At 52.0% G+C, this 11,586-nt stretch overlaps 2 protein-coding genes across 2 annotated transcripts; both read left to right on the forward strand.

Moving 5' to 3' along the window:
• Positions 1-1,425: 1,425 nt before the first annotated feature.
• LOC129522451 (progonadoliberin-2) lies at positions 1,426-5,281 on the forward strand. Its single transcript, XM_055344733.1, is given in 3 exon segments — positions 1,426-1,465; positions 4,699-4,881; positions 4,998-5,281. Coding segments are annotated over 3 exon segments (432 nt in total). The 3' UTR covers positions 5,207-5,281.
• A 704-nt stretch (positions 5,282-5,985) lies between these two features.
• On the forward strand, positions 5,986-8,083 carry MRPS26 (mitochondrial ribosomal protein S26). Its single transcript, XM_055307297.1, has 4 exons — positions 5,986-6,511; positions 6,609-6,755; positions 6,849-6,972; positions 7,558-8,083. Exons 1-4 carry the CDS (start codon positions 6,300-6,302, stop codon positions 7,693-7,695), a joined length of 621 nt encoding a protein of 206 aa, XP_055163272.1. The 5' UTR covers positions 5,986-6,299; the 3' UTR covers positions 7,696-8,083.
• Positions 8,084-11,586: the final 3,503 nt, after the last annotated feature.

Genomic DNA, 11,586 nt, shown 5'->3' on the forward strand with positions numbered 1-11,586 from the left:
TCATCATGGGAACAGGAATGTGAACTGGTTGCCACAGCTGTCAATACAGGGCTAAGAGAGTCTTACAACCCATGGGGACTTTCTCAAAGAGCAGGGACAGGCCCTGGGCTACTCAGGCTGTCAGGAGTGAGAAGTGGCACCACAGCCCAAGCCATGGGAAGCACAGTCAGAGGTCATTGCTGCTGTACTTGTTGGCAGAGGTGGGACTTGAGCTGGATCCAAGGGATGCCGGAAATGTGGATGAGTGAAAGGAGGCAAAGTCACATGGAGCCACATTACTGAAGGCCTCAGAACCCTACAGAAGGTGAACAGGTGCAGTGGCTCTAAGATGGGAGCCAGGTTCAGCACATACTCAGGATATCTTCAGGAGGCAGGGGCACCATAACAGACAACCTCTGGAAGTTTCTGAGAAGTGAGTGGGTGTCAGAAGTACTTAGTCCTTCTGTAAGAACTAAGGAACTCCAAGTAACAATAAATTCAAAACTCAGTGGTTTTCAAAGAAGCATGGGCAAATTAAGCAATCTGAGAAGGATTTCTGATGAGAGGTGCCATGTTTGAGAAGGAGACCCTGGCTCTATGCAAGCTACATTTTGGTGCCTCTGTGACCAAGTCCTGGCAGGTGGAGGAGGCCGCAGGCCTTGGGTCAGCAAGCTATATAGCAAATCTGTAGGAGAGCCCCTCACGTGTCCTGGGTTGCCTCCTTACCTCCCAGCAGGCTGCCTACCTCCTGTTGCTAGGGCTGGTGTGGAGCAGCTTACTAGTGTGTACATGGGTTCCTACCGAAGGACTGATTACTAGCTCACCAGTGTGGCCTGGCTACTTTCCCTTTCTGTTGAAATCCATGCGGATTTGCTTGGTGGCTGAGGTGTGTGTGTGTGTGTGTGTGTGTGTGTGTGTGTGTGTGTGTGTGTGTGTGTGTGTGTGTGTATTTATTTATTTATTTAAGATTATTATTTGAGAGAGAGAGAAACAAAACATGACCAGGGTGGAGGGCCAGAGGGAGAGGAAGAAGCAGACTCCCCACTGAGCAGGGAGCCCAATGTGGGGCTCCATCCCAGGAACCTAAGATCATGACCTGAGCCAAAGGTAGGTGCTTTACCAACTGAGCCACCTAGGCGCCTCTGGGCCAGTATTTTAAATATCACCTGGCTGCTAAACAGATGTCTTCAAGCAGGACTTGCACTGTTGAAAGAGACATAAACCTGACAGGAACTAGTCAAGGTTAAGGGGTAAGTGTATCAGGGTTCACACCACGCAGTTGTGTGGGCACAGCAGGGTTGACTGCTTCATCCAGTGCCCGCCCCTCAGTTGGTCAGCTGTGCTGCATGGAGTTAAAGCTAGAGCCTGTGAGGACTTCTGAGAACGGGGAGCGAGGCATCCAGTGCCCACTGTGCTCAGACCCCAGTTCATCAAGTCAGCGCCCTCATGGGCGTTCAGTTTCCCTCAGCACTCCACCACCAAAAGCGTAAGTCTTTGGTTTTAATTTTTTTTAAAAAGGGCACCTCCACCAGGCCTGTAGTCCTCTGCCTTTGTGATAGACTCACTCGATCTTCTGTCACACTTAATCCCCCCAGATTCCCTTGTTACCTCTTGCCAAGGATCCACTCTCTGCCCTCCTGCTCCTTCCTCCCTTCTGACTTTATCCTCACTCTGTAGCCTCTGCTCCTCCTCTCTCCATCCTCAGAGCCCAAGCATTCCTGTGATCTGTATGCTGTGGACCTTCAGCCCTACCCCAGCCCTGAGCTACAGGTCAGCATAGCCTGCTTCCTGCCAAGTGACTGCAAAAGGTGACCCACAGGCACCTGTCTCACCCACGGCTGAGGGGTTCACCTGGTCTCTCCAGAGTCTGCCATCCCTTCCTGCAGCCTTCCAGCATTCTCTGCACCTCTCCCTCCACCCCTAGCCCGGGGATCCAGATCCACTGGCAGTTCTTGTGTGGACTCTTCTCCATTTTGTTCTTACGTGGGAGCACCACAGCTACCCTTTGTGCAGACCCTAGCTAACTCATTGTCATCCTTTGCCCAAACCATCTGATCAGGGGTTTGTGTCCCTCTGCTCCAGCAGCACCTGAGCACTCAGCTCTAAGCCTCTGCTTTCCCAACTGACTACACGCAGCTCCCAGACAGATGAAGTCCTGTCCTCTGGGCAAGCATGAGTTGGAGCTCAGTGGTGAACAACCAGCTTTCTGTGCCCTGCTGAGAGGGATACGAGGATGAATTTTAGAGTCTGTAATCTGGAAGAGGACAGAAACATTCTTGAAAAGCTATGTATATTGCCAGAAAGAAAGGAACCAGAGCGTCCCCTGGGAAGCTTAATTCTGATTTGAATTTTTTAGAAAAAACTACAAACAAATTACAGAAAAAATAAAGGCACCCCATTCCTCTTTTAAAATAAACACAGGGGACTTTGAATAAAACATTCTGTAAGCCCAAACCAGAACTAAGCTAGTTTATTGAACTCCATCATTTTTACTAAACCACAAATGTTTCTCTAAAAATTACTTGGTTAACCAACACGTTTAGGAACAAAGTGTATTATTTCTCCAAACCATTTAACTATATAATCCACATATTGTCTCTGGTCTCCATTAAATATAAATCATTTTGGAAATTCATGTCCAGGCACCCATGAATGACTGGTGCCCATTAGGCCATCCCCTCCCCCATCTTTGCCACAAGATTGACACACCTACTCTTTTTTTTTTTTTTAGATTTTATTTATTTATCCATGAGAGAGAGGGAGAGGGGCAGAGACACAGGCAGAGGGGAGAAGCAGGCTCCATGCAGGGAGCCCGAAGTGGGACTCGATCCTGGGTCTCCACGATCAGGCCCTGGGCCAAAGACAGCGCTAAACCGCTGGGCCGCCTGGGCTGCCCACACACCTATTCTAATGACTGGCTACCACAACACCAAGCCTGACCCTGGCTCTTGCATTTGTTTAGCCCAAATGCAGAGATTGGCTATTAAGCCTACAAACAGGCCTCTGCCCTCCTCCTGTCCCCCATGCTAATAGCTGGTGGTGAAAAGCTGGACTGACGCAGATTGATAGGTGGGGGCATGTTTCAAGTGCCCTAGGTTAGCTGTGTCCAAGTCCATGAATAGTCCCTTGGCTGAGCACAGAATGGGGAGGGCTTGGAACCTTGAGAGGCAAAACTATTCCTACCTCCTGCTCATTCATGGTCCTACCAGCTACCAGCCTGCAGATGCTGCTGTACTACCCCCTTAGCAACACCCCCCCCTCCCCATGGGCTGGCTGGGAGGAAAGAGAAGCTGCCTGGGGGTAGGTGTGCCCCACCCAAACCTGCCTCCGTCTGGAGTGATCCATCACTGGTGCCCAGGTGTATGGATGAGGACCGCTCCATCCAGCCTATTTTGCAGTTTGGCAGACAAGCCTTCAGGCCCTCTTAGCCTCCCCCAGACTCTTCACAGGTTGCTGGGCTCCCTACTCAAGCTGCCAGCTGGGTGGGACTCTGGGTCCCCAGGCATTTCCCGCCCCCCAGGCTACTCTTTGTTTCTGAATCAGAGAAGACCGGTTTTTGTAGGCCAAAGGGCAGGAGCTTGAGGATGCAACCTGGGAGAAGGGAAGTGATTCTTCAGGGCCTGGCCAGGCTGGAGCAGGAGTCTTAGTACTTCAGATCCCTGGGAGGGAGAGGGAGCAATTTGGTGACCCCAGGGCCAATGGCTAAAAATACACTAGGAATATACACTGATAAGAGAAGGGTGTTGGGTGGCAGGCTGCGCCCCCTCCCTCTTTGAGACATCACTGAAGTGCGTGGACCAGGAACAGTGTGGTGTCTCCTGGTCAATAAATCCTAGCGCTGGCTGTCTCCGGGGTGGCGGGGGATCCACTGTCACCTGGAGGAGCCACCTCAAGGAGCCAGCTCCTCCATAGCTTTCCCTCAGTGAGTAAAGAGGCTGTTCTCCCCAAAGGCTGGGACTCCTGAATGGAAGTCTGTCCTGCGTGTGTGACACACTGTTGTTCTTCTCCCTCCCAAGTCCCTCTACCCCGAACTATGTCCCAGGAAAAAAAACTTTACCTTTCTCTCTGCACCACTGTCCCTGTGCCTGCTGCTTTTAGCATAGGAAGGATGAGGGGTGGAAGCACTTGCCCAACCCCGGGCAAGTGTCTGCCTGTGTCTCTGCCTCTCTCTCTCTCTCTCTCTCTCTCTCTCTCTCTCTCTCTCTCTCTCCTGAATAAATAAAACCTTAAAAAAAAAAAAAAAAACCACTTGCCCATGTCACCACCACATCCATTCCACACCCCCAAATGCCATGGAAGAGAGATGACAAAAGACAGAGGCAACATGCCATGCACCAAGTGCCCCAAATGCCCCTACACCTTAGGCTAATGCTGCCTTAGCCCTTGGAGAGCTTCCCTTACCAAAACCTCTGTTCCTCTTCCCAACCTTCTCCCACTTCTAGAATCCCTGAAGGAGGGAGGGGTAGGCCTGACAGACAAAGGAAGGCCCTCTGCTGGCAAGGCTGGGACCCTCTGTGTCCCAGGAGGTTCTGGGGAAAGCTAGTTAGTTGCCAGGAGCCTTTGGGGTCCAGATCCCAAGAGTCTTTGGATGAGGGTCAGTGAGTGGCAGAAGAGGGAAGGGCATTAGGAAACACTGAAGCTATCCTTGAAGTGCCAGGTGTCTAAGGAGCCCTGGAAGAAATGGAAAGAGTTATGGATGGAAGCGCCTGTCGTCTTGAGTGCTGTTATCCAGGCTAGGCTTGCTGCTGCTGCTGCTGCTGCTGCTGCTGCTGCTGCTGCTGCTGCTGCTGCTGACTATTCATTTTGGACCCTCGAAGGCTCAGCACTGGTCCCATGGCTGGTATCCTGGAGGAAAGGGAGCTTCCAGCTAAGCCCAGCCACCCCCACATGCCCCCCAGGTGGGTTAAAGGTATCCCCTGCCTGAGTGGGAGGAAGAAGGTATTGGCTGGGGCTCCTTCACCTACTGTGAGCCTAGGGTGGGAGCAGTGGGCAGGCCACAGCCTTGGCTCCTTTCTGAGGAAGGGTCCTGGGTACTGCAGCAAACAGCCCAGACCAGACCGCCCATAACCTCCCAAGCAATGCCCTGGCCCCCCCTGAGAACAGTGTGCCCTGGGAGGGCAGAACTACAGGCTGGTGGCCCCTCTGTAGAAAGCAGCACCTGGTGCAAACACTGCTAGTAAGTACAGGGAGAGACCTGGCATTGGCCAGCAGGGGCCACTGTGGCTAAGGACTTGTTGGGGGATATGTGGACAAAAGAGGGGAGTAATGAGCTAAAACTGAGACGACCCCTGGGCACACAGCAGGATGCCATCTGCTATCCTTCCTATTTCCCAGAATTCTAGACAATTTATGATAAGATACTTATGTTAAAAGAAGTAACTAGTGGAGTGGAGAGAATTCTACTCAAAACCTCCATAAGACAGTGGCTGTACTAGGGTCCTCCAGGCTTCTTGTCAAGAGAAGCCCATGTGTCTGGAGGTGAGCAGCCCCTCAGTGAAAAGAGGTGAGGGGTTGAACTTACACTATTAGGTAAGGGGGTCCCAAGAACCAAGGCTGACGCACTAGAAATGCAGTGATTGCAGAAGACCAGTGTGCAGCGATGGATTATTATTACTATTTTGCATTTATTTTAAAGTGCACGGGAAAGCCATAACTGAAGGAGAAAAAGTAAATTCGTATTAGGCAAAAACATTACGTAATTTAAGTTGGTGTGAGCTCAGGTTTTTACAAACCAGGTTTGTTTGGGGTGGGCAACGCCCAGGGAGCTCCAGAGCCCCCACGCTGGGTTCCCTAGCCGGCAGGCGGGTCCTCAGGACAGAAGAGAGCAAGCTGGCCGCCTGGCGGGCCAGGTCGGGAGGAGTGAGGGCGGGCAAGGTCGCAGGCGGGCAGCCTGGTGACCAGGGCGTCCTCTGAAATGATCACCTCCTCCCCCCACAGACTGGACCTAGAGCACCGCGCCCTGTCGCCCTCCAATAAAGATACGAAGCCCCTGAAGCTGCTGCTTCGAGCTCTCTCCTCTGTCCCGTCCCTCGCCCACCCGCAGAGCCTATCCAGCGCGGGGATTGGAGGGACGTGGGCCCTGCCCGCCGGCGGGAGGGACGCGGGGCGGGGCGGGGCGGGGCAGGCCCTGCAGGGAGAGTGCGGCCAAGGCCCGCGGGCCCGAGGACCACGCGTTGGTGTGCACGCGCGCGCCCGCCCCGCCCTACGGGCTCCCGGGGGTGGGGGGCGGGGCCCGCGGACTACGCGCCCCGTGGTGCCCCGCGGTCGTCTCCGGGCCCCGTGATGCCCTGCGGCGCGCCGGAAGCGGAAAGGCTTCGGCCATGCTTTGCGCGCTGAGAGTTTGGGGCGCGGGTCCCCGGTGGGGGCCTCCGGCCCCGCTGCTGCTCCTCGTGCGCGGCCGCAAGACCCGTCATGACCTTCCGGCCAAGTCCAAGGTCGGGCGCGTGGCGACCCCGCCCACGGTGGATCCCGTAGAGTTTTTCGTGCTGACGGAGCGTTACCGGCAGTACCGCCAGACGGTGCGCGCCCTCAGGTGTGTGTGACGAGGGGAGGCGGCCGCCGGCGCCGTGGGCTGCGAGGCGGAGAGGGCGGGCGGAGAGGGTGCCGACTGCGGGCCTATCTCCGCCCAGGCTGGAGTTCGTGACTGAGGTGCGGAAGAAGGCGCACGAGGCCCGGGCCGGGGTCTTGGCAGAGCGCAAGGCGCTGCAGGATGCCACCGAGCACCGCGACCTGATGGCCTGGAACCAGGCAGAGAACCAGCGGCTCCACGAGCTGCGGTGAGTGGGCCGGGAGGCGGGGCAGGCCGCTGGTGGCGCGGGGCAGACCCAGCCGCGCGCAGTCTCAGCCTCTTGCCCTCGCCCCCACCCCAGGTTAGCTAGGCTGCGGCAGGAGGCGCGGGAGCAGCAGCAGCGGCAGGCGGAGGAAGAAGCCCGGCGGGCCCGAGAGGCCCAGGCCTGGGCGCAGCTCAAGGAGCAGGAAGTGCTGCAGCTGCAGGTGGGTCGCGTCTCCGGGCCTGGAGCTAAGGGCCGGGAACAACTGGGCGGCAGTCCTGGGCGCGGCGCAGTGGGACACTGGCCAGCGCACTGAGGGAGCGAGCAGCCTTGAGTCTCAGTTAGCAGGTGAGGATTTGGGAGAGAAGGAGTGCAAAGAGAGTGACGGGCGCAGACACCCAGAGGTGAGTTGACATTAGAATTGTAAAGTATCCGAGTAGCTAGGTGGTGGTAAGCCCGCCTCTTACCCCGGAAGGGCCCCCAGTTCCACAAGGAGTTTGTATTTTGTTTTGCGGGTATAGTCATTGAGTGTTAATATTTTGGGCTAGGGTGGCAGGTGTGAGACTAAAAAGCAGGGAGACCATTTGGGAGTGATCCAGTAAGAGTGGATGAGGTCTGAATTAAAGTAATGGGGGGTGCGGAGAACAAGTTTGACAGAGATTAACGAGGGACATTGAGGCAACATTCAACCCAGCAGGACTCGAGATTGTCACAACTGGTGTGCTTGGAGTTCTGGCTCAGATGTCCAGTGGATAATTATCTAAGAGGAATATGATAAGGCTCCCTGATACTTTCTGTCTCCCAATAGGAGGAAGCAAAAAATTTCATTACCCGAGAGAACCTGGAGGCACGGGTGGAAGAAGCATTGGACTCGCCGCCGAAGAGCTACAATTGGGCCATCACCAGGGAAGGGCTGGTGGTCAGACCACAGCATAAGGGCTCGTAAGGGTCCAGTAAGGACAGTGCCCACCCAAGGACCATGTGTGTATGGGGTAGGAGGGTTGGGCCTGATCTGGAATAGATCTGTTGATGTTGCTTAGGAAGAAGGAGGCTCAGCCTATTCCAGTGTCCTCCTCACATTCTGCCCTGCACCCACCACCTGGTTGGCAGTTCCCATACATACTGTCCTGTTCTACACCCATGTACGACTCAGCAAAGCAGCAAACCTTAAAGGTTTCCAGCTCACAGTGGCGCAGAATGGACCACAGTCCCCTCGATCAACTAGGTTATTTACTAAGTGTCATCAAGGACATGGACAGAGGTTGGCAAATTACAGTCCTTTGGCCCAATTTGTCCTGCTGCCTGTTTTTGTAAATAAATTTTATTGGAACACAGCTACATTCATTCATTGACTACTTTCACACTATAATGGCAGAAATGAGCTGTGTAACAGAGACTATTTGATTTGCAAAATGTAAAAAATATTTGTTACATGGGTTTGTTTTTTTTTTTTAAGATTTTATTTATTTATTCATGAGAAACAGAAAGAGAGAGGCAGAGACACAGGGAGAGGGAGAAGCAGACTTCATGCAGGGAGCCTAATGTGGAACTCGATACTGGACTCGAGGATCACACCCTGGGCCAAAGGCAGGCACTCAACTACTGAGCCACCCAGGTGTCCCATGTTACATGGGTTTTTAGAGAAGTTTGCCAACTCCTGATCTAGAGCTTTAGGAGTCTAGCCAGAGTATCCAGGTAACAAAGGGGCAGCAGAGACACAAGCTAACCACCGGCCAAAGACCCGCTTCTGCTTGATCCTAAGATTTGCCAGCTGAGGTCTGGTGTGCCCAAGGCACAGAAGTAAGGAAGAAACCCCATTTCTTTATCAGTGGCCCTTTCTACCCAAGGCTTCCATGACCCACATGGCCCTGGCACTACCAGCTTCCTTGGACTACACACCATATTGGTACTGGCAAGGGAGACCTGATTGACCTTTAGAAGATCAATGTGGCTTATCTAGCACTTGGACCAAACGCTATGGGTACCAGAATTACTTGTAATTGAAATTCACAAGGTTCAACAAGTGAACATACAGATTTATGGCCCCTATTCAAGCATAAGTCCTCATGTCTGAGTCAGAGCTGCTGGCCCTTTGTCACTAATTCACCTGAACTTGCCCAGATACCAGCAGAGGAAAATGAACAGAATCCTAGTTTCTTTCTCCAGCTCCCAGGTTGTGGAGACAGTCTGGAAACCCCTAAAACATGAAAACCTTTTAGGGAACATGTGCCATCCTTCAATATTCAAGTGAGGTAGCAGGTATAGAGGTACAAGCAGAGGGCTAATAGTTATACTGCCTTGCACCCAGCATCCATCAGGCCCTGCACCCCTGAAGGCAATAACCTCCCTCCCCAGGCTGATAGTGGGTCATCTTTCCTCTGGTGCTGAGCCCAGGCACAGGACAGTGTAGTCTTTAGTTTCAGATCCTCAGTATAACTTCTGATGTGAAAGCTGATAGGTGCACATTATAGACCATGGATCAAGACAACTGTGCCCATAGCCTTGGGATTTGTTGTGAGAAGCGGACCATTTGGTCCCCTGCAGTGGAAGTGTTTGGTGAGCTTTACACATGGGACACAGCCTGTATCAGAAAGTCCAGTTTCATTCTTGTTAAAGTCCCTGGCTTTCTGCACCAGAATTTGGACACAAGCTATTTCTCTTCAGGTAGAAAAAACTGTGTCATACTTTCTTGAAACTCTGTCTTTGGGCAGCTTTTCCTTTACAGCTGTCCTTTAGTGTCCTTAGCATTCACTGCTGATGTCAGTATATCATGTGGAGCCACCTGTAAACCAAGCTTCAATGTTGTTATCCTTCACTCACAGCCATCTTCTTACTGGTATAGGCACAGATTAGGCAGTTTACTGGTACCTTCAGGGTTAAAGCAAGCCCAATCTCATCTGTATCTGCATCTCATGGATCATAGAGTGCTGTTAGGTGCACAGGTAAGCTCAGATCTTACCTGGTCCAGGTTGCAGAGTTATGTGGTGTCCCACAGAAGAACTTTATCTCCAATAGAACCCTGATGGCCTCAGAAACACCAGGGCCTCTTCTATTTTGTGGGCAATATGCAAACATAAATGCTTTCACCAAGACCTGAGGCCTACCTACCATGATTTATGCATTGTGAGGGTAGATTGAGGGACAAGATTTGTATTTCACTTGGAGAGGTATGCTGACCCCCCAGGAACTTTGCTGGGTGGGTAATTTTTCCCTGGGATTTATCTCGCTTGAGTCAAGCATGGGTGTTTTACACCTGGATTCCTGTCCTTTCCAATTCTCCAAGATAAGCAACGTGACCTCAGTGAAGTGGACGACCATGATGTCCTAGGGTGGGTGGCCAAGGTCTTAAGGATTAGGTTGTACAGGGATCCCTGGGTGGCGCAGCGGTTTGGCGCCTGCCTTTGGCCCAGGGCACGATCCTGGAGACCCGGGATCGAATCCCACGTCAGGCTCCTGGTGCATGGAGCCTGCTTCTCCCTCTGCCTGTGTCTCTGCCCCTCTCTCTCTCTGTATGACTATCAGAAATAAAAAAAAAAAAGGATTAGGTTGTACAAAACTAGAGCTGTTAGGGTGCCTGGCTGGCTCAGTTGGTAGATCTTGGGGTTATAGGCTCAAGCCACACATTGGGTGTAGAGATTACTTAAAATCTTTAAAAATAGGGCAGCCCGGGTGGCTCAGTGGTTTAGCGCCGCCTTCAGCCCAGGGCCTGATCCTGGAGACCCGGGATAGAGAGTCCCATGTCAGGCTCCCTGCATGGAGCCTGCTTCTCCCTCTGCCTGTCTCTGCCTCTCTCTCTCTCTCTCTCTCTCTCTCTCTCTCTCTCTCTCTCTCTCTCTCTGTCTCTCATGAATAAATAAATAAAATCTTTTAAAAAAATCTTTAAAAATAAAAAAATAAAACACTGCAGAGTTGTTCATCTCTTGGGCTGGATGGCAATGGTATACTGCTGCTAGGTAGAAGCAAACTGCTTGTACTAGTCCAAATGGACAGGGAAAAGAAGAATGCATTTGCCACATGAATGGGCACTAGGTACTTCTTAATCTCTTCCATCAAAGAGGCCACGGTAGACCTGAGTAAGCCTTAGGTCATTCCCCATATTTTTCCAATATACTCCAAGTTTTCTGTGTGGAACATAGTTACAGGTGTCAAATATTCCCTGAAATCTTTGGGAGTTTCCCCCTGAACTTAGGCCCCTGATTGTCCTGTCACAAGTACAGTTTCTTCCTGGGAAACAAGTCCCACTGACTGATGAAATCAAGACAATTCTGAATTCTGGCAGGAAGAGTCAGCTTGGAACTCTTGCTTTCCCAAACAGGAAATCAAAAGCAGTGTTTACAACCCCAAGTCCTGAGACCGGCATTTCTCTCATCGGTTGCTTCAACAAATATTTCCTTAGTGCAAGTAAGTGCATAAGCCATATATGTGAACATCCATGTCAAGAAACAGAATACGGTCCCAACTCATTGTTCATTTCCAAGGCCTTGAAATCAGGAATCTGTAAGGAAAAACACTGCTGTCATAAAAGTGCCCAATAAAGACAAGGTCAGAGCTGCATAGGTCGACCCTCACCAGTACTCCACGGTGGCCCTGTGAGTCATAGATCTGATAATCTTCCCCAAATGTTTTGGTATTTCTCCTTGCCAAGGGTAAAAACATGGATAAGTGGTTGGGGCACCTGGGTAGCTCAGTCAAGTAAGCATCTGCCTTTCAGCTCAGGTCATGATTTCAGGATCCTCGGATGGAGCCCTGAGTCACGCTCCCTTCTTGCTCAGTGAGGAGTCTGCTGCTTCCTTCTGCAGTTGCCCTTGCTTGTGTGTGATCTTTCTATCAAATGAAT

Source organism: Nyctereutes procyonoides, unplaced genomic scaffold, assembly GCF_905146905.1.
Source record: "Nyctereutes procyonoides isolate TBG_1078 unplaced genomic scaffold, NYPRO_anot_genome, whole genome shotgun sequence".
NCBI classification, from domain to species: Eukaryota; Metazoa; Chordata; class Mammalia; order Carnivora; family Canidae; genus Nyctereutes; species Nyctereutes procyonoides.